Here is a 21121-nt window from a genome sequence, read left to right as displayed (position 1 = left end):
ACGCATAACCTAGCCGCTTCCCGTACTATCATTGGTTAATGAGTCCAGCCCTGTGGCCAAAGCAGGACAAGTATCCATGGTCGTTCTCAATGAAGTTGTCTGTCCAGATTGTTAGGATCGGCCATTAAACACACGACGGGGAAGAACATCATCACATACTCAAATCAATCTCGGAAAGGAAGAATGAGCCTCCCTTCCCATTTTCACAGTAACAGTTGAACATGCTCATCCACAATTCGTTGGCACCGTTGGCCTTGCCACGCTTACATTCGCGGCAACTTATGGAGAATGCACCGCTAAAACGCCGCATGGCCGAGTTAGCCTCTTTATCCATCCCCGTAATAGTCCCCAGATGCTTGAACAATTCATAGAGAACCTACTCGTTCTTCGACACCAGGAAACCGCCCTGATTGCCCATGCAATGGTCGAGATCCAGTATGGTGCGATACGACTTCCCTGTTCCGGTGAGGCACTCGCCAATCAAGTGCTGGCCGTTGCTAACCGTGGTGTACTGCGGGCATCCCGTCTTGTTTAGCACTGGGCCACCGGTAGAATGGGGCATGGTAGTTACTCACGTTGGGCGCACAGGTGCTCTTGAAGCCACCCCCAGCGGCAGCCATCGCGGGCAGGAGCCCAAGGAAAATAGAGACTAGAATGGGAAGCTGCATGTTGGGAAGTTTGGGAAGTTTGCTACTGTGCGTCGGTTGATGCGGTGCGTCGGTTGACTCGGGCGCAAGGACAGTCGGGCGCAAGGGGGGAATAAATGTGAGAGTTGCTTCGAGGGATGGCAATGCACAGTTGAAAGCATACCGCAAAAAAGTCGGTCCAACACCAGGCAAAGGTTGGATTGCGACTGCTTTTATAATACTCCGACAAACATACCAAGCCCCAAAACACACCCCGTGCTCTGAGCTGCCCTCGAATAGGCACAGTTTTCGCTGCTATCAACGGCCCGACCACGCCCAACAAAATGACAACAAACAATCACGATCCTGCCCAGCCAAATACGGCCCGTGGTCCTCACCTTGCAACTGCATCACGCACAGTCTGAGGGAAATTTGTCCTGCAGGTGACAAGTAGGTGACGGTAATACCCTAGCCCCCACCCACCCAAGACAACATCTGCATCTACACGGCTAGCGAGACCCAGCTTTCACTTGGCCGGTTGGTCACGGCCACAAGGACATCACCAACACACTAGAGAAATAGGGCCCCATTTCCCTTTCTTCGCCCTAAACAACTACCTAGGTAATCATGATATGCACGAATCGATCTAGCCCAACCGAGAAGCTCGAAAACATCACCCATCACAGAGCCTAACCACAATCATAGATGCACAACGCAGCCGGATCCCTTCAGATTATGCCGCGCGGTCTGCCCTGTGGCCGTAGCACGACAAGTATCCGTGGTCATTTTCGATGAAGCTGTCTATCAACTTGTTAGTGTCGGTAACGCACAACATACGAGTGATGCCATAACGGCTGAGAAAGTAATCACGTACTTAAATCCACTTCGACTCCGTACCTTGCACTGTCCCTGGGACTCCAACAATTGCAGCGTGCATAGGACCATCCCCATGCGTCCTGGCCGTTGGATCTGCCGCGCCCACACCTGTGGCAAGTCATGATATATGCGCCGCTGAGACGCCGCGTTGCCGAGTTAGCCCATCCATCCCCGTAATGGTTACCCTGGATCAACAACAATTATCCGAGAACGTACTTGTCTTTCCCCCGCAAATACCCATCTACATTCTCCATGCAGTGGTCGAGATCAAGCTGGCTACGTATTAACGCGCCCCCTGGTGCTGTCAAACACTCGGCCCACATCATCCGGTCGGCGAAAATGTACCACTGCGGGTACCCCGTCTTGGTTATTGCTGGGCTACCTGTAGACATTGCATTCGGTTATGGAGCAGTGTAATGAGGTAGGTACTCACGTTTCGCCCGCAGGTGCTCTTGAAACCGCCCCTAGCGGTGACCATCGCGGGCAAAAGCCCAATGACGGACACGAGAATGGGAAGCTGCATTGTGGTAGGGAATTTGCTGTTGCGGCGTTTGATGCTGTGCGTCGGTGGACTCAGGGGCAAGGAAATTCGGGCGCAAGGGGGGAATGAATGCGAGGGCGATCACTACAAGACGCAAAGCACACCGCAGAGAAGTCGCTCCAACACCAGACCATAGCCAGGCCGTGATTGCCTTTATAACTCTGGAAAACAAACCACAGCCCGAGATAGTGCCCTTGCTCCCATCTTCAAAACCCCCCGTTTTTCACCGCTCGCGACGGCCTGCTCCGGCCAACGGAATCCCAACAACAAACACCATCCTCCCCAGCCAAATTCGGCCCCTGGTCCTCAGCCTGCAACTGCATCGTCCACAGTTTGACCGCTGATTCGACACGACGAGCAACCAAGACAACATCTGCATCGACGTGGACGTGGCCAGCAAGACGCGGCTTTTACTGAATCGGTACTGAATCGGTCGATTACAGCCACAAGGACATCACCAACCACTCCAGAGAAAGCCAGACTCATTCCCCTCTCTTGGCCTTCAACGAGTAGTTATGATGAGAAGAGGTCCAGCCCAGCCAAAATCACGTAACTCCAACTCCGGGGACTAATAAACAAAAGAGAGCGAGAGAGAGAGAGAGCAAACCACAAGGAAGAGAGACTTGCATATCCGAAACCGCGTCTTGCTCCCGTTGGGTTTGGTGGCAGCCACGCAGCCGGGGCTGGGTTTGGAAGAACCAACGCAGTAGATACTGTGCATGCCCGAGTAATTAACTGGGGGAGCCGTTGGTTCGGGCCGTCAAAGAGATTCGGGGTAAAAATAGCTTGTACAATGCCACTTCCAGAGCAAGTCGGGAAGAGAGTCAGGAATGGGATACAATCTCATAACGCGAGTAAGTAAGCACATGGACGACACATATAATTAACAAGTAATTGACATTTGAACAGAAAGCCGATCTAATGAACACTGGCCGGTCACTGGGAAGCTTGGCCGCGGTTGAGCAAAGTCTACGGATCCGAAGAAAAGACCAAGGTACCTGCCTAATGAGACAAAGGACGTCCACACGGACAAAGACGCATGCACCTCCACCAGTGACTAAGCCGAAAGCATGAGGGAAACAAGCGAACCGGAAGCACCGAAGCAGAGGCAAGCAATCATCGAAGTGGTGCTTAGGGTCAGTGACGGGCCGGTCGTCTCCCCGAAAACGGAACATACACTACCAACCGCCTACCGGGGTGAGATGGCAAACAGTGTTGACAGTGCAGGCAAATATGGGTGAATGAGAAGCTAACTGTGGGGGCGGTTCGCTTCGCGAAGGACTGCGATTTTACGATCTCGGTTTTTTTTCTTTTTCTGGCTTCTTCTTGGGGTTTTTGTTTACTTTTTAATGCGTCACTCACCCTGAATTTCAGAAAACAACTAATTACAAATTTCACACGACCTCCCTAGGTACTTCCCACCACTGCGCATTCCGCCACGTAATTATTCTCAACCTTTTTCCATTTGGACATCTGCCCCGAACGCATCCAGAAGGTCAGATTTTCGTGGCCTTGTGGCCAAAGCACGACAAATATCCATGATCGTTCTCCACGAAATCGTCTATGAAGATTGTTAGTATCAGTAAGTCGAGCACAGTACCTTCGTGATGCCAGAACAAGTAAGAAAATCATCACGTACTCAAATCGACCGAGGACCCCCCTACATAACCTCCCTTCCCGGAGGTTTCGCACCAACAGCTAAAATAGGTCCACCCAAGTGAGTCCTTCTGCCAAACATTCCCGCGCCAACAGGAGTAACAAGACATGGAATATGCGCCGCTGAAACACCGCGTCGCTGAGTTAGCCCATGCATCGTCGTAATAGCTAAACGCATAAACACCGATAGCTCGAGAACTCACTTATTCATTGGTTTCATGTCGGACTGTTCATTGCCTATGCAGTTGTCGAGATCTAGCGCGGTGCGAATCATCTCCTCCCCGTTTCCCGTCTTGCAGTCGGTCATCAAGAACCTCCCGGCGACCATCCACTGTGAACGTCCCGTCGGATTAGCACTGGGCCACCTCCATCAACGGTCTCGTCGGGGTACGGGGCATGGCAGCTACTCACGTTTGCCGCACAGCTGTGCTTAAAACCGCCCCCAGCGGAGGCCATCGCGGGCAGAAGCCCAAGGGTAAGCGAGAGGAGAGTGGGAAGCTGCATTGTGGTGGGGTGCTTGCTGTGCGTCGGTCGTAAGGGAGAGATAAGTGCGAGGGTTTATTTGAGGGAGAGTGATTACCGTAAAGGCCACAGCATACCGCAAAAAAATCAATTTAAGACCAGGCCAAGGTCAAACTGTCACTGCCTTTATAATACTCTGGCGAACATACCAACGCCTGAACTCGTACCCTTGATCTTCCTCTCCAAAATACACGGCCGTTTCGCTGATATCAACGACCCAACCCTCGAGGGTTTAGCGAAATGACAAGAACAAACACTGCCGAAGTTGGTCCCCCGGCCTTCGGCTCATAACTGCGTCGTTCACAGTGTGGCCGCAAATGCGGCATGGCAAGCCGATCCCCCAAAAGCTTCACCGTGTCCAGGAAACCTGCCCTGTCCTGCGGGCAAGAAAGAACCACAACCGGGTGACTGTGGTATCCCAGCCCCGACCTAACCAAGAGATCACCACCAGACCAGAAAGGCAGGCTAGTTCCCATCTAATCACCTTAATAATCTATAAGAAAAAAGACACCTCACGCAAATAAGCGAAGAAACCCCCCCATCGCAGAGCCCAGCCGCAAGCGCGTCGCTCAAATCTGGGGTATGGCATGAAATGAAAAGGATCAACCAACAAACGAAGAGACAGCTGCATAACTAATTTGCCCCGGGCCGGCACTGAGTTCGGAGCCACAACAACCGGGAATTAGTTTGCAAACACCGGCATGGGGAAACCGGGGAAGCCGTGCGCCGTCGCGGACTTAGTGTAAGTGTACTCGCTTCAAAAATAGATCTGCCGCTGACGCAACAACAGATGATCAGGAGAGATGAGTACACGGGAAAGATCAGAAACAAAGTTGGTACCAAGATTGGGGACATACACGGACAAGAACGCAGGTACCGTATCGGCAGTCGAGCCGCAAGCAGAACGGAGCAAACAAAGGACTGTCTGGGGTCAGCGAACGGGACAGCAGAGGTGCTGTTGGCGAAAAACGCGTACTGGGGTGAAAGAGGAAACAAACATTGTTCATGGTGCAGGCAGTGCGGACGACGAACCGGCAGTCGGGGCGGTTCGGGCCGCGAAGGACCGCGATTTTACGGTCTTTCGCAATCATTCTGCCCCCTTTTTTGTGTTTTTTTCTGGGGTTTTCTCTTATTTTCTTGGGGTTTTTTGTTTACTCTTCAACAAAGCCACTCACCACCGAACCAAATCGACATGTTGCAAATCTATACCTCTTGCAAATCTACCTCGTAGTGTAGAGCTAAACTAAGCTACCCACCTAACATCCCCAAGCAAACCAAGCAAACGCAATTTTGGATACCAGAACACCGCCGCCGGCTTCATTTCCCTCGAAGCAGACCAGAACGCCCTCACCCCGGGAACCCGAACCCAAGCAAACCACGCCAAGCTCAAGCAAGAACCAAACACCCCACAGCTCGCTTGGGTATTTGTGTGCGCAAAAGGAGGACGCCCCCCGAAACAAACAAACAAATGACGGCACCTCGGGGCGAACCCTTTCCCCCGGCCGTCCCGACAAACGCCGGCCATATTCCGTGTTATTTTTCCGTTCCTGTGAAGCGTGTTTTTTTTTTCCTTTTCCTTGTCCCGTTCAGTAAAAGCAAAGCAAAGCAAACCGGACCGACCGACCGACCAGCATAGCGTAGAATCGAAAAAGCAGAAGATCCCCCCAGATTACATAGCAACACCTTTCCTCACCTGGCACATGGCCCCAGTAAAAGCGAACGAAATCAAGGTAACCCCATAAACCCACCCCCCTGCAAAAACCGAAACTGATTCTCCCTCAAATCCGCCCACGACCTCAACTCCTGCTCTTCATCCTGCCCCGCACCCACCAAATTCCCCACGCCACCATTCCCATGATGATCCCCCGGCGGGATCCTCTCCAGCCTCAGCAGCACCTCCACAAACTTGCTCAGCAATTCCTGCGCATTAACGGCGACGGGCCCCTTACGCTCCGGCGCCGAACCGTCGTGCACGAGAGTGCTGGCGACCTGGCGGATCTTGTTGATGAAGGACGCGCCGTTGGGTTCCATGCTGCGTTGGGAGATGGAGGATAGGACCGTGAGGAGGTGTTGGACGATGAGTTCGCGCTCCGTGGTCATGTTGGCGTCGATGGGGTCGGTTTGCTCGGCTGCGGCGTGGAGGGCGGCTGCGGCGACGGATTTGTTGGTGCTGCTGTCGCCCTGGTCGGTGCCATTGTTCGAGTCGGCGCCGGGTTGATGCTGTTGCTGAGTGGCCGAGAAGGATACTTGCGCGGCTTGGGCACGGGCGTGGTCGCGGTGGGCGTCGCGGAGGTTAAGGTACCGCTCGACGTAGTAGGAGCGGGTGGAGATTTGGGACGCGTAGATGTTCGCCTTTTGGATCTCGTATTGGAGTAGACGGCGACGCTCGGGTTGGACACTAGGGATGTGGCGGAAGTCCGGCGTAGCTTGCTGTTGGTGCTGCTGGAGGGGGGAATACCCCATGGAGCCGTACTGGAGGCCATTGCCGTTGTCCTCGAACACATTGGCTTGTGGTGCGGTCGGGAGAAGATTGGACAAGCCATGGCTGGGTCCAGCACCCGAGCGGTCAAGGTCAATGGCCAGCTGCGGTGGCAAGCCCTCGAGCGTCTGCTTCGCGGATTGCAGCGACTCGTCGAGCATGGATTTCTGGTCGTGAAACGGAAGCTTGGAAATTCCGTATGTCATCTCGATTCCCACAAGACTATTCATGGTCATGTAGATCTTGACGGCCTGATTGAAGCCGGTGAGCAGGGACAAGGAGTGATCAGGCTGGCCCAAGATCTGGTGCGTCAGTATGTACTGATCATCCACTTCCACCGGAAAATCCGGGTACGGCTCGGTCGGTGTCGGCGGGGGAAGCACAATGTCGCTGTGGCTGATGCCGAGCTGGGACATAGAGCTGCAGAGTAAGGGTCAGTTTCCAACCTGGCCGTGTCAGGACAACAAAACGGAAACTCACCGCAGGGACACAAGCAGGCACCAGAAGATGCGCTTGCCAAGCTGGTCCTCGACATGGTTGAAGGCAGGGCCACGATAAGTCACGCCAAACATGGATGATCCCATATCCCGGGGCTTGTGGTACCCGAGCTCCCGGATAAAGGCCATGGATTCGGCCATGAACCGCCGGCAGATCTTCCACTGCATCGTGTACGACGCACCGAGGCCAATGAAGTAACTGGTCGCCGCATCGTAAACCGTGACCTCATCTTTGTTGTAAAAGCACGCGCCACGTGCCTCGAGAGCCACAGTCCTGCACCGATCAATAAGTGTCAACGCCTTGGGGTACATGTGCATTCCGTGCTGCTGTGTCTTCAGGTGCAGCCGGGCCGTCCGAGGGAACGACGCCACTAGCGCTCCGATCATGCTGGCCAGGAGTGCCAGAAATCCACGGTTCGTTCGGTCTTCCCTAGCTGTGAACGACATGCGAAACGTTGTCTCGTGGGGAAACGGAGCGAGCGGGTGGATATAAGTGAAGAAGTCGTCAATGAGGAGCGTCAGGATCGGCCACGGCGCAATGGACTCGGCGTCGAGGATATGCTGTGATTCCTGGCCGCCGGATATGGAGATCAAAGTCTCGGCGGCATTGTGCGGCCCCAGATTGATGTTTGGCTCAAGTCGTTGCTGTTTGGCGGCCTTGGCGGCTTCTGCATGCTTGTTCGGAGGGCCGCGTCGCTTCATTGTGCGGTTGAAGGTGCATTCGACCTCGAGTTCGGTGCATGGTCGGCACGGCTGAGTCTCGTCGCACTACATCGAACAAAATTGACCCGCTCGTTAGTCTTGCCTACATTGCGGTCGCAATTGGCGTTGTATTGACTGAGTGAGATCACAAACCTTCACTTTGCGCTGGCTGCACATGTCACAAGCCCGGCGCAGTCGCGTCGCTTTAGAGTTCTGAGCCCCGCCTGGAGGCGACCCCTGGGCCGCATTTGCGCCGCCGAGAAAAGATGCATCGGCCATGGCGGCATGTTGCTGCGATGCCATTGTACCTGTTGACGTAGTGGTGGTCGGCACGGCGACCGCAGCTTGCAACGCCTGGAGGCCATGGTGCGCTGTAGCGATAGCAGCCGCGGCAGCCTCTGCACTAAAATGGCTGTGAATGTGCGGATGGTTCTGCCGGTTGTCGCTCTCGGTGCTTTGCTGTTGGGATGTGTCGTCGCTGACGACTGCACCATCGCCGGTCGACGGTGGCGGTGGGTAGCTGGACATTGTCTCGCTTTAATTTGGCGCGCCTCAATCGACGCGCCCAGACCTGACGGCTTCACTCCGGTTGATCTGACAGCGAGCTGCGCTGGCGAGTTTCGGAGAAGCTCCGGTAAATTCACGGAGTTTCGCAGACGCGAGGTGGCGCGTGCAACACACGTGTGAGCTGATCAGGACGAGTGGAGGCGTGTGCCCTGTGACTAACACGTGACTCAAAATGCCTTCCCCACTGGTGGTCCCTTGTTCAACCCGCGCTTCAGACATCCCCAGCCCCATTGTGAATGGAACATCAGGAGAATGACCAACGTGAATGTTCCGTGGCGTGAAAGAGCTTGGAAATATGCTCATCCTCATGCTTCATCGGGCGTGATAGGAGGATGGCGTCAAGGATGTAGAAATTACCGGCATGACCTTTTTGTTTTCTGAGATCTGGCATTCTCAATAAAGCAAGGTGGTGGATCAGAAAGACGACACAAGGAAAAAGCTCACGCCAGCTGGCGCCAGAACTGCCCTGTTAATCTCGCCTTGTGATTCAAGACGGGTGATGAAGGAGAACTGTGAAATTCAAGTCCTACACATACTCTCTCAAGTTCTTATGCTACGGGGACTTAGGCAGCCTTCCTCGGTTGAGACCCTGTTGGGTCTAAGCGCTAGATGGCGCCATCAGACAATCACTCACATCAATGCGCTGAAAGCTCAACCCCCAATTTAATTTTCGTTATAAAATTGGCAATTACCCCGGTAAACAGAGATTCACATTCCTCTGCCTGTTTAAAAAGTAGTAAGCTTTCCGGGGTTTCGGTGGTTTCATCTTGAACACTCACTTTCTGAGTCAGTGGCTCAATAGCTGCCCGAACCGTCAATCAGTGCCAAGCCCCGGTATCTTAGGCAGGAACAACACATGACTTTCAACGTGGCACCGCACCACGTGCCTTGACTTGGAAAACGCTCCAACTACAAATAAAGAAGGTCGCTCGGCCTAAGACCGACCACATCGAACCTGATTCCTCTTTCGAGATGGCAACCACTCTCATCGCTGCCATGAAGAATATCACCGTTTGCAAAGGCCTGCGGGCCGTTGATGATCAAGCGCCGGGAGGGCCGATGGCTGGCGGTCATCTCGACTTCGATTCCGACGCAACGATGACGACCCCGCCGCCATTTACAAGAGCGCTACCTCCCACGACGCCAACAACACCATCTCCTGGTACCCAGAAACCCAGATACCATCTCCGAAGTCGCAAGCGACAAAAGCCGCTGGCCCAGCGGATCCCGCAATCAGCCGCTCCAACGCCCATCGTATGGCCGGTCGAACTGTCACGAAACAACAACGGAGAGCGGCAAAAGATCCAGATCGATCCAGACTGCGCCGCCGGTCTCCCGCGGTTTTTTACCCTGCCGCTGGATATTCGCCGCCATATTTATGGTATTATGCTCGAGGATGCGGGAAAGGACCAACATATATTTTGCCCGTCTGTTGCGCGCCGCGGCGTCCCGAATCAGCTTCATCTGCAATACCTGCAGCACATGAGATGTTCGGGATCAGAAACACGGTCGTGCGGCCACCACGATTGCGAACGCGCCAGCGCAGCAAGCAAGGACAGCCCAAGCACAGATCGCAGTCTCGGAGACTTTGTGTCCTTGATGACGACTTGCAAATTTGGGTATGCGTCGCTGGATGTGCGATGAAACGGGGGCCAAAGATGTCTAATATCGTATTATTTTCAGATACCAAGAAGTCGCCCACTTCCTATACAGCCAAACGCGCTTCCATTTTGCCAGCTTCCGCGAGCTGGGCGCGTTTCTGGACTGGATCAACCCTGAAGCCGCGCTCTGCATTCGCCAGGTCACCTTCGTTGCTCACATTCACCCCGATGACAACGAACACTGCCAGGAGCTCATTAACGGCAATTTCTTCCGCACCCCGGACAGCATCGAGGATGGCGAAGGTGACCATGTGGCGCTTTTCCGGCGCATGACCAACCTGCAGACGCTGAACATCAACTTCTACCCGAGCGCTATGCTGGCGTTTTCGACGACGCTGTCGGCGATGATGGAACCGCTTGAGGGGTTGGCGCAGGACATCAGTGCGACGGTCAACGTGGACATCCCCAGGATGTACTACAGGAAGGGGAAGAAAGGCAACGGGTTGCCTTTTGTGGGGGATCTGGAGAAGAAGAAAAAGACGTACATTCTGACAAGGTCAACGGTCCAGGTTGAAGGTTCGGCGGCGATTGGGTGCCAGGCGTATCGGAGGTTCTAGTAATGACGGCATTGGGATTGGGGCTTGGTGGGCGTTTGGCGCAATGGCGGGGGGGTTTCTAGTATGTTTATTTGCTTCGAGGAATTTCATAGATGAACAACGGCATCAGAATATTGCCTTTGCATTTCTTTCCTTTACTATTTTTCTTGTTCAAGAGGTTTGGTCGTGACTGGCCCAAATCAATCTCATTTCTCGATTTCTCCACGGGTTCTCTGTTCTCCCAGCATTTGCCTATTAGAGTCTTTCAGTCGGATGGAAGTAGCTAAGACGAGCGATATGTTTTAACTTTTGAAATAGAGAACCAGAAATTGAAATAGTAGCAGAAATAACTGTGATAGAACTCAGTTGAAGTGGTCAATGTAATTAGATCGTTTCGCAGCTTCCTAGCATTCCCTTCAACATGACCAGCAATTGCGGACCTCTGTATCAATTCAGCAGGATGGGCTGCTGGCGCAACGGTAGCGCGTTCGACTCCAGCTACTGTGCGATCGAAAGGTTATCCGTTCAAATCGGGTGTGGCTCATTTCAATTTTTTGGCTTCGAGACTCCACACTCCACCACACTGCACCAAAAGGCCTTGATACAACCGCTATTCCATGTAAGAAACAACTAGAGATCATCATTTTTTGACATCTGTGAGCTGAGCTGTCATCCGAAAATATGGCGATGTATCGGGGCGTTTGCTCCTCGGCTCGGATCGTGCCTGCCGCCCGACAGACGGTCCTGAAACTCTGTGCGGTAGAGAATCCCTTATTTTGCGCATAAATCTTCCTTATCCGTTCATAAGGGTCCAGAACTGGTCGCTCTGAGGACAAGAAACCTCCCCCTTTGAACAACAACGAAGACAAGAAGCTGTCGTTATTGCGGGGAGGCCGAGAAAGCGATTCTGAGCCTGGCAGTTGGCGTTTATTATATTAATTGAGAAAGCTTGCAGAAAGAGAAATACTTGGGGTTGTGCCTTGCCCAGGGCTCCTTATATCCTGATGTCCCTCCTCCCCCTGATGTGCGCGCTCGGAGGTCGGGCACCTCGGGCTCCACCTCCGAGCCGGGTCCGGGACAGGTGTGGGCCCGGAGCCAGGACAGCCCCGGCCTGTGAATGTCTTGGAAGAGGAACAGCCCCGCCACGCCAACCCAAGGCCATCGGCCACGATCCAACACTACTGCTCATGGCCAAGACCTTACGGGAGCATGGCCCTAGGCCTGAGCCCTTGACACTATGACAGATGCTACAACATTGGTTTCTTCAACCTTATATAATTTATTCGGCGGGAGCTTTTTATCAAGGAGCTTTTCGAGCTTAGGTTACAGAAATGTATCCCAAAAAGCGTAAGGCATAAGAACAAGGTCCTGTTCGGTGTCTTTCGCGGCCATTCTATTGTTAATTATCAACTTCCATTCAATGGAATAGTAGATGTAAGTAGGTGGATGTTCGTCATATACCAAGTCTTCGTGCCAGTCAGATAGCTGTACAAATGTCAGTTGTCCATAATCGCGTCGTGCCGTCCTCTGGCTAGCCAAGGCGACACCATTAACATCGGCGTTTGTTGACGGAGGGGCTCTCAGACGATAGACGGTCAGTCAGAGTGTCGGTCGTGTAATCGGCGAGCGAATCGGGGGGCTCGGACGACGGCCAGACAACGAAGTCGACACACGTAAGAGTTCGGATATGTCATGGCTGTTTGCTCAGAGAGTGTTCGCTCGGCAATCGGTAGGACGCAAGGACCCTAATGCTCTGTGACATACTGTGACCTATCGTTCGCATTCGCATGGCGGTTGGAGTGGGTTTACCTTGTAGTATCATCAACGGATGACGGTTCCTGCCAGTAGTACCGGGACGCGTGTGGCGGAAAGACACCGGATCGATTGCGAATTGCGACGAAGTGGACAAGCGGGTGCGCGGGGCCTTGGTCTGTCGAACGTGTTCAGCATTCTTTGCGGCCACGTGACGAGCCAGTCGCTGCTAATTTAGCTTGTGCCAGAACTCCAGCTTGGTGGCATCCAGAGGTCCTTGTGCACACTCGGATCAGTGACGGGCCCAGCGGCTCTTCGGCGGAAATGCCGCGACTCCCTTCCGTAAGGGAAAACTGAAAAACTGTCATCTTGTGAACAATCGCACGGCTGGCCGACATGTTGCGATGAAAAAGCGCGCAAAGTATGTGCCGCCTAAAACGATTGGCTATGGATGTGTTGTCGGCTAGGACGCTTCAGCCCGAAAAAATGGCTGGCGACATTCAGCTCGCCTCTACCCCGCTTTCCTCTCTCACAACTTCTCAATCTATCGCGCGATTAAATACCAGCGTAATTAACCATCGGCCATCCGTCGACTTCCTAATCGGTTCGACAGTGCAATAGAGACCATGGAGGGAATCCTATCACTGCTGAACAAGCGCAAGACTCCGCACAGTCCCTTCCAAGAAACAAGTCGCCCTTCAACTCCACCCAATCCTCAAGCACATACCAACACAGACACCGGTCCGTCCGAAAACACACCGATTCCCTCCTTCCCGGATGGAGTGAAGGTTCTGCACGACTGCGCCGACGCAATCGTCGACATCTGCTTTGTCCATGGTCTGACAGGGGACCGGGAGAGTACATGGACCGCCGAGGGGCAGTCCACACCCTGGCCAAAGACCCTTCTCCCGCCAAAGCTCGAAAAAGCTCGCATACTTACATACGGTTACGACGCATACATAGTTCGAAAAGGAGTTGCGTCGTCGAATCGGCTGATCGACCATGCTACGAACCTTCTGAACGACTTGACGACTGACAGGGCCTGCTGCAATGCGCCATCTCGCCCCATCATATTCGTCGTCCATAGCCTGGGCGGCCTTGTCTGCAAACAGGCCATTCTCCTCTCACGGAACAACCCAGAGATCCACCTTCGGGGCATATTCGATTGCACCATAGGCATCGTATTTATGGGCACCCCCCACAGAGGAGCCTGGATGGCTGACTGGGCTAAGATTCCGGCTTCGGCCCTTGGTCTGGTAAAATCTGTTAACAGGTCGCTGCTGGAGATCTTGCAGACAAATAACCAGGCTCTCGAGCTCATTCAAGTCAACTTCTGGTCAATGATACGGGAACGGCAAAAAGCCAATCAACCTCCGGATGTTACATGTTTCTTTGAGGAACTACCTTTACCAGGGGTTGGGAAAGTCGTGTCTAAGGAATCCGCCACCATTGAGGGCTACAATCCCGTTACCATTCACGCCAATCACAGGGACATGGTCAAGTTTGCCTCTGCAGAGGAGAATGGGTTCAAAAGGGTGCTGGGAGAGCTAGTCCGATGGGTATCGCAATTCGGTAAGGAGAACTAGTCTACTTCTGAGAATACACTAGGCTAAATCTGCTCTGAAGACCAAGTACTATCCGAAACCGCACAAGATTGCCTCAAGTCGCTAGCCTTTCCACAAATGCAGAACCGCTCCCATGACATCAGCAGTGCCGTCGAGGGTACATGCGAATGGCTGCTTCAACACGAGACGTACCAGAGCTGGGCCGCTTGCGACCGAGGCCTGCTCTGGATTAAGGGAAAGCCCGGCTCTGGAAAATCGACACTGCTAAAACACGCTCTTTATAAGCATAAGACTAGAGACGACGCCCTTATTCTCTCGTTCTTCTTCCACGGTCGCGGTGATGAGCTCCAAAAGACGCCTCTTGGCCTCTGGCGGTCTCTCCTTCATCAAATCCTTCGAAAAGCCCCCGGCGCACTGCAGGATCTCATCGACGAGTTTGGAACAAAGCGCAAACAGATCGGCGAGCCGGGTGAAAAGTGGAACTGGCATGAAGAGGAATTGTGGTCCTTCTTTAAGTCGTCTCTTTCGAAAATCCTCATAACTCGTCCAGTCTGGGTGTTTATCGACGCCTTAGATGAATGTGGCAAGAAAAATGCAGTCAAACTTGTCCAAATCTTCAAGTCTTTGCTACAGAGTCTTCTATCCCAATCAACAAACCTCAGACAGTGTTGTATCTGCTTCTCTTGTCGCAACTACCCAATCCTGGATCGGGATACAAGCATGTTCGAAATACGTACCGAGGATGAAAACCAAAGGGATATTTCGACGTTTGTGGATGGCCAGCTTGCCGCGTTCTGTTCGCCAACATTATCTAGGATTCCGGCCCTGATTACGGAACGTGCCTCTGGCATTTTTATGTGGGCACGTCTCGTTGTGGAGCAAGTTCTGGACCTTGAGCGTGAGGGAGCCGGAGTAAAGACGATCGAAAGGGCAATCCATTCTATCCCTCCCGACCTCGATGAACTCTACCGACAACTTATTCAGATTATGGAACCGGCGTCCCAAAAATTGATTCAATGGATTTGCTTTGCCACGCGGCCCTTGTCAATAGACGAGTTGCGATGGGCTATGGTTGTCGAGGCCGATTGTCCACACCGGTCACTAGAAGCATGCCGGAGCGCAGAAGATTACATACCCGACATTAATCGGATGAAAAGGCAAGTTCAGACGCTCAGCCGCGGTCTTGCCGAAGTCAGCCATACGCAGGTTGTCCAGTTCATCCACCAGTCTGTCAAGGACTTCTTCGTCGAGAAAGGCCTCTCAGCTTTGGACGGCAACGTAACGTCGACCGAGGCGGCGATCAGGGCACACTTTCGGTTCTCCAAGATTTGCATACGCTACTTAGCGATGGAAGAGATCGGTTGCTCAACAAGCTACGATGACTTTGCCTTCCTGCATTACGCTACGACCTCATGGGTCGCGCATGCACAGCAGTGCGATGCTAGAAGCGTCCCTCAAGAGGATCTTCTAGCGCTGCTTGCTTGGCCATCAAACAATCTCATAGAGTTATGGGTGCGCATTTACCAGCGAGTAGATAAATATTCACATGGCTGTCCACCAACAGGGACTAGCCTGCTACACGTTATGTCAAGATATGGGGTCATCAGGCTGGTAACGGCCACTCTGCGGAGTACAGACCAAATTTCTACGGTTATTGACGTTATGGATGATCATGGCCAGACGCCGCTGTCGTGGGCTGCCCGGAACGGCTGTGAGGCTGTTGTACGAATACTACTCGCTGCCGGCGCCACCGTCGACACGAAAGATGGCAACGGCTGGACGCCGCTATCGACGGCTGCCCGGAATAACCACGGGGCCATCGTACGATTACTACTTGATGCCGGCGCCGCTGTCGACACGAAAGATGACAACGGCCAGACGCCGCTATCGAGGGCTGCCCAGGAGGGCTGCGAGGCTGTCATACGAATACTACTCGCTGCCGACACCACCAACGCCACCGTCGACACGAAAGATGGTTACAACGGCCAGATGCCGCTGTCGTGGGCTGCCGAGAACGGCTGCGAGGCTGTCATACGAATACTACTCGCTGCCGGCGCCGCTGTCGACATGAAAGATGATAACGGCCAGACGCCGCTATCGAGGGCTGCCCAGGAGGGCCATGAGGCTGTTGTACGAATACTACTCGCTGCCGGTGCCGCTGTCGATATGAAAGATGGCGACGGCCAGACGCCGCTATCGAGGGCTGCCGAGAACGGCTGCGAGGCTGTCGTACGAATACTACTCGCTGCCGGCGCCGCCGTCGACACGAACGATGGCGACGGTTGGACTCCGCTATCGAGGGCTGCCGAGGAGGGCCACGAGGCTGTTGTACGAATACTACTCGCTGCCGGCGCCGCTGTCGACATGAAAGATCGTTACAACGGCCAGACGCCGCTATCTAGGGCTGCCCAGGAGGGCCGTGAGGCTTTTGTACAAATACTACTCGATGCCGGCGCCGCCGTCGACACGAAAGATGGGCACGGCCAGACGCCGCTATCGAGGGCTGCCGAGGAGGGTCACGAGGCTGTTGTACGAATACTACTCGATGCCGGCGCCACCGTCGACACGAAAGATGACAACGGCCAGACTCCGCTATCGAGGGCTGCCGAGGAGGGCCACGAGGCTGTTGTACGAATACTACTCGATGCCGGCGCCGCCGTTGACACGAAAGATGGCTACGGCTGGACGCCGCTATCGAGGGCTGCCCGGAATAACCACGGGGCCATTGTACGATTACTGCAATGTCAATGAGTATCAGCTTGCGTTTTTGGAGAGTGCGGACTTCAGTACGAATCAGTTTGTGCTTAAGACGGGGACGGTGCTTGGCCAGCAGGGTGGTGGTGGTGACCCGGATAGGTTGCAGGTGTTTGGGAATGTGAGTGGGGGTGGGGGGAAGGTGTTGTTTGGTACGGGGTTTGAGGAGGGAGTGTTTCATAATTTTGGGTTGAGGTTGGATTTTGATGCTTTGTGGGTTCACCGTCTCCTTTCTTTCTTTCTCTTTTTTTTCCCGTTCGTGGGAATTTAGTTGCTAACGCGCGCTCGAACACACAGAACAACGCAAGTCTTCTTCTCCACCGGCAACGACGCGCTCGCGGCTGTCACGGACGTCCTGGACAACGATGTCAGTGGGCAGGGGCAGTTTCATTTTGGGGTGCTAAAGAAACCTGTCGGCGGGGTCGGTGATATCACGAAGAACGGGTTCCAGCCGGCGGGGATCGATGAGGGTGTTATTTTTGGTGGGATCTTCCAGGAGGATAGTGCTAATGGGTGTGTTAGTTTGGTGGCTTAGGGGGCAACGGCAGTGGGAGTGTGATGAAGGTCCGGGCCTGAGAAGGTTGTTTTTGTTATTTTTTCCATGATGTGCACGAAACTTCCATATTGACAGCCCAGTGATGGCAAATGTTCTTTTCGAGATCCTTCAATACCAATTAACGCAGTCGAAAACGTCCAATAATCAGGTGACTTTATTTCTTAAATCTGGCTGGCAAACATTTGCTCGATAGTTTCTTTTCTTTTCTTTTATTCTTTTGCCCTTTTATTTCCGCTTGTGAATCAAAAAATCGAGTTCCGTTCCTGGCAGTTTACTTGGCAATGAATGCAAAGCCCGTATAGTCCACAACTGCGAGTGCAGCCACAAGTCTTGCAGCTACAGCTGGATGAATAATTAGTGGGTGGCTTTCCTGTTGGATATTTGGGCTCTATTTTCGTTCCCGGTTGATTCGCGGTCTTGGGGGGGTTGGGGTCCCCGCCATAGCTGCGGGGTTGCTCGAGACGCCAGGGGAATTTGACACCAAAAGGCATGGTTGTTTATCGTGAAGATTTTGATTTGGTGATTGATGAGGATTGCTTGGAGGAAGCGAATATGCTGATAATGATGGAAATTGGGGAGACGTTGGGTAGGTTTACAATGTAGTCAAGAACGAGCGAAGGTTGGGCATCGTTTATATTTAAAGAGGCTAAAAACCGTGTAGAACCCGCTGTGTTGTCAGTTTACTTGCAGCGAAGCTCACAAGTTGGCGTTAAAGCCAGCGAAAGGGTGTGATGCTGAACTGGCACCAATATCAACCATCCCGGTCATCCTCCACGCCGATGCCATCAACCTCTCACTTCTCGCCATGCTATATGAAGGGACAGAACACAGGGGGGGCGTCGAGAAATTCGTGGAGTCGATGTGGGTGTACTATGCCTCGTCCGCGCAGTGAGCTGGCCCTCTAGTAAGGATGCCAAATGCTATCTACAGACGTGCCGTTCCTAAGCTTGCACGCTCAGATGTATTGTTGATACAATAATTACCCCATGACCTGTAGGACCAATGTTCAGAGACGGGCCCACACGGTCATGTCCGGCTCTGCTGGGTGTCTTGTAGCGTAAAGTAAATTGCGCCTAGGAAACCACATATCTACAGTATCCCTTTGAGATCTTGTCTTATTCCGATGCGCTGAGGAACCCTCAGGGGGTATTGTAAGCAGGGTAAGGTCATTTCCCTTCCGTCGTCCGAGTCCAGAAGCTAGTAACGGGTGAGCCATATTACTTCTCAACAACGTTCCACGACGTGAGTTTCGTTTTCTCGTGCTCCGATGAACGATGGAATGGTAAAGCGTCCTCTTACACGTAACCAGGACTCATCGATCCTCACGAATCCCGACATCTGGTTTTACAAGTCGGCCATGTTCACACTCCCAAAATCGCAACTTCTCTCGGAGAGTTCCGCGAACCCAAGTGATCCGCCATCCCTCCCTGTGTTACCCGGGAGACTGAACGGGACAAGGTGAAGGGTCACACGACAGGCTCAACCGTACAACCCGTGACGTGTGCACGTCCACTGGCCCAGGCACCTGGTTTTAGTTGGTTTGGTTCGCAGTCGATTGTGCACATCCCCATCAACCCTGTACAACGTTGCGGGCGGCTGGAAACCTATGGGAAGGCAACCCGTGTTTGGACAGCGGATAGGTACAGGAACACCTGCCTGGAAAGGGAAATCAGTTCGCGGCTAGATACATGGTGTTCGCAGCTGATATCTTGTCCCGGATCCTGTCCCGGACTTACTACAGGCCAGGGCATGGGAAAGGGGAAATTGGCTTGCCATGTGTGACCGTGAACACAAAACGCCTGCCGCCTTTCGGAGCTTTTTTTCTTGCCTGCATCCAGACATTGTTTTGCCCTAACGCTTAATCTCGGTGGGCCGGGACAGCCCGAGACAAAAGGTACCGGGGCCACGTCCGGGGGTTTTGTTTGGGCCGAGAGGATCGAGACAAGCGCGCGTCGGGTAGTCTGCGTGTTTTCGTGGGGGTATCTCAGTAAAATGTCGGCCACTTTACGTTTTTTGATCGCGATCTTGACAAGAAGTATGCACAGTGTAATTAAGAGAGGCGGGTGTAAGAAATGCGGTCGTTTCATTTCAACTTGAGAGGATCCTCAAAACAATTGGGACATTGAAGAAAGTCACCCTGTAGTTTCAATTCCCCATTAGTCGTTGCTCAACCGTGATAGCTAACCGGAATGGGCATGATTTTCATCTGTTTCTGACTAGTGGAAAAAAATTGCGTGACACAATGCATTCCCGGGCACTTATTCGGGCTCTTATATCAAGATGGAGATCCCAATTGGGGTTGTGACTTCCTAAACAATGCAGTTTTCGTTGACAAAGTCCACCGTGGTCACATCGCCGACCTTGAACTGTCTGAGAGCCGTTCGGCTATTGCAGATCCGACGATCACTTCAGAGACAAAGATAATGCTTGATCTCGACCGACGCAGATGATGAATGAAACAAAAGCCGCGTCCAGGGGCCACGGCAACTCATATGGGGTTTAAAAATGCATAGAATCGGCACGCCATCACAGCGACCCAAGCCACAACCTCGTTTAAGTACGTGACGAAGTGGAGTGAGACGCCTTCGTTGACGAGACATTTTGCAATCATTCAGCTACCATGAACCTGATTTTGAACGGAACGCTAAACGCCTTGAGGACTTAAACAAATCGGAGCATGCGCCGATGGACAATCCTCTGATTCCGAGGAGAGAATGGGTGGGAGGAAGTGATCAGTCTAGCCGTATAAGTATAACAACCCGTACCAATGGCATACCGTCGGTTGTTTACACGGGTCCGTTTCCCAACCCTTTTTGCATCGTTGTTTGCACCTCAGTATCATCACCATGGCCCCAACAATATCCGAACACCCCCATACCCCAGTCAACCTCCACAACGCCCGCAAGCTTCGCGACAGTTGCACGGACTGCGCCAACTCCAAAGTCAAATGCAGCAAAGAGAAACCGACCTGTGCTCGCTGTGCTCGCCGAGAGGTAACCTGCACATACAGCGTGTCCCGGCGTAGCGGCCGAACCGCCTCCCAGATCCTCAAAGCAGCCCGTCTCGAGGTATGCCAGCCCGCCCGCGGGCCACCTCAAGTGAACAACCTCATCTCTCCTAGAAAGACGACCTCGCCGTCAACCGCCGCTACCCCCCCAAAGCGTCCTCGTACATCCCGGGACTCTCCGAGACCTTCTTCCTCCGAGGTATCCCCTCAGACCCGTGCGGCTGAAACAGCCAGTCTCCTGCTTCAGGCCGCGGCCCGATCGGACCTTGCTCCGCTGTTCGCAACGGATCATGGTAGTCTCGTTGCTGAAGCAGTATCCGGACCGAATGGCGACTGGTGGGCTCCAGATTTGCCCCTGGATGTTTCTCCCGGGAACGGCTCGCAGGTCTACCCATTACCGCTTGCGGGTTTCGATGCTGATACGGGTTTCCATTTGGAGACTGATCTGGGGCCATTCGGGGTACACAATCAAAATGAGTCGGACTCTACGAGGGCTAGCTTGGGAACAGAGACCCCGGTATCTCCTGATCTGTATGGAGCCTTCCCACCATACTCGTCTTCGGAGATGGGACCAGAAGTGTCCGCGATATTCGACCATTTCGACTCCGGAAATGTCACCCGAAGCATGACCCCCACTTACAGCAACGGAAGTTGTCCCGGGACATGCCTTGTTGTTGCGTTCGATATCTTGACCCGGGTCTCTAGGGAGTCTTTTTCTAACCCGCCTGCTGCCTCACGGACCATTAAGGCGGATCATTCGGAGACTTTGTCCCTTGAACATTGGCGTGGGATGGTACAATCCCTCATTGCCATTCTCAACTGCC

At 53.3% G+C, this 21121-nt stretch overlaps 6 protein-coding genes and 1 non-coding gene across 7 annotated transcripts; 4 read left to right on the top strand and 3 right to left on the bottom strand.

Annotated features, from left to right (window-relative positions):
• Positions 1–376: 376 nt before the first annotated feature.
• Positions 377–620, bottom strand: C8A04DRAFT_30899 (uncharacterized protein; the record flags this gene model as incomplete). Its single annotated transcript, XM_062781558.1, has 2 exons — positions 377–511; positions 576–620. The coding sequence occupies 2 exons, from the start codon at positions 618–620 to the stop codon at positions 377–379; spliced, it is 180 nt and encodes a 59-aa protein (XP_062634900.1).
• Positions 621–3898: 3278 nt separating this feature from the next.
• C8A04DRAFT_30898 (uncharacterized protein) lies at positions 3899–4155 on the bottom strand (the record flags this gene model as incomplete). Its single annotated transcript, XM_062781557.1, has 2 exons — positions 3899–4030; positions 4111–4155. 2 exons carry the CDS (start codon positions 4153–4155, stop codon positions 3899–3901), a joined length of 177 nt encoding a protein of 58 aa, XP_062634899.1.
• Positions 4156–5946: 1791 nt separating this feature from the next.
• C8A04DRAFT_14037 (uncharacterized protein) lies at positions 5947–8685 on the bottom strand (the record flags this gene model as incomplete). Its single annotated transcript, XM_062777942.1, has 5 exons — positions 5947–6391; positions 6524–7120; positions 7181–7965; positions 8053–8419; positions 8471–8685. The coding sequence occupies 5 exons, from the start codon at positions 8683–8685 to the stop codon at positions 5947–5949; spliced, it is 2409 nt and encodes an 802-aa protein (XP_062634898.1).
• An 879-nt stretch (positions 8686–9564) lies between these two features.
• C8A04DRAFT_14019 (uncharacterized protein) lies at positions 9565–10684 on the top strand (the record flags this gene model as incomplete). The annotated part of the gene is made up of 2 exons (XM_062777936.1): positions 9565–10085; positions 10150–10684. The coding sequence occupies 2 exons, from the start codon at positions 9565–9567 to the stop codon at positions 10682–10684; spliced, it is 1056 nt and encodes a 351-aa protein (XP_062634897.1).
• Positions 10685–11125: 441 nt separating this feature from the next.
• On the top strand, positions 11126–11207 carry C8A04DRAFT_t108. The gene has a single exon. It is a non-coding gene; the product is annotated as a tRNA-Trp (tRNA).
• A 1834-nt stretch (positions 11208–13041) lies between these two features.
• Positions 13042–16731, top strand: C8A04DRAFT_39031 (vegetative incompatibility protein HET-E-1; the record flags this gene model as incomplete). Its single annotated transcript, XM_062784436.1, has 5 exons — positions 13042–13987; positions 14042–15413; positions 15612–15702; positions 16294–16495; positions 16652–16731. The coding sequence occupies 5 exons, from the start codon at positions 13042–13044 to the stop codon at positions 16729–16731; spliced, it is 2691 nt and encodes an 896-aa protein (XP_062634896.1).
• Positions 16732–20136: 3405 nt separating this feature from the next.
• C8A04DRAFT_30894 (uncharacterized protein) lies at positions 20137–20522 on the top strand (the record flags this gene model as incomplete). The annotated part of the gene is made up of 2 exons (XM_062781556.1): positions 20137–20358; positions 20412–20522. The coding sequence occupies 2 exons, from the start codon at positions 20137–20139 to the stop codon at positions 20520–20522; spliced, it is 333 nt and encodes a 110-aa protein (XP_062634895.1).
• Positions 20523–21121: the final 599 nt, after the last annotated feature.

The sequence above is a fragment of the Dichotomopilus funicola genome, assembly GCF_033296635.1.
Source record: "Dichotomopilus funicola strain CBS 141.50 unplaced genomic scaffold C8A04scaffold_57, whole genome shotgun sequence".
Classification (NCBI taxonomy): domain Eukaryota; kingdom Fungi; phylum Ascomycota; class Sordariomycetes; order Sordariales; family Chaetomiaceae; genus Dichotomopilus; species Dichotomopilus funicola.
Note: the sequence above shows the minus strand (reverse complement) of the source record. Positions and strands in the feature narration are given on the sequence as shown.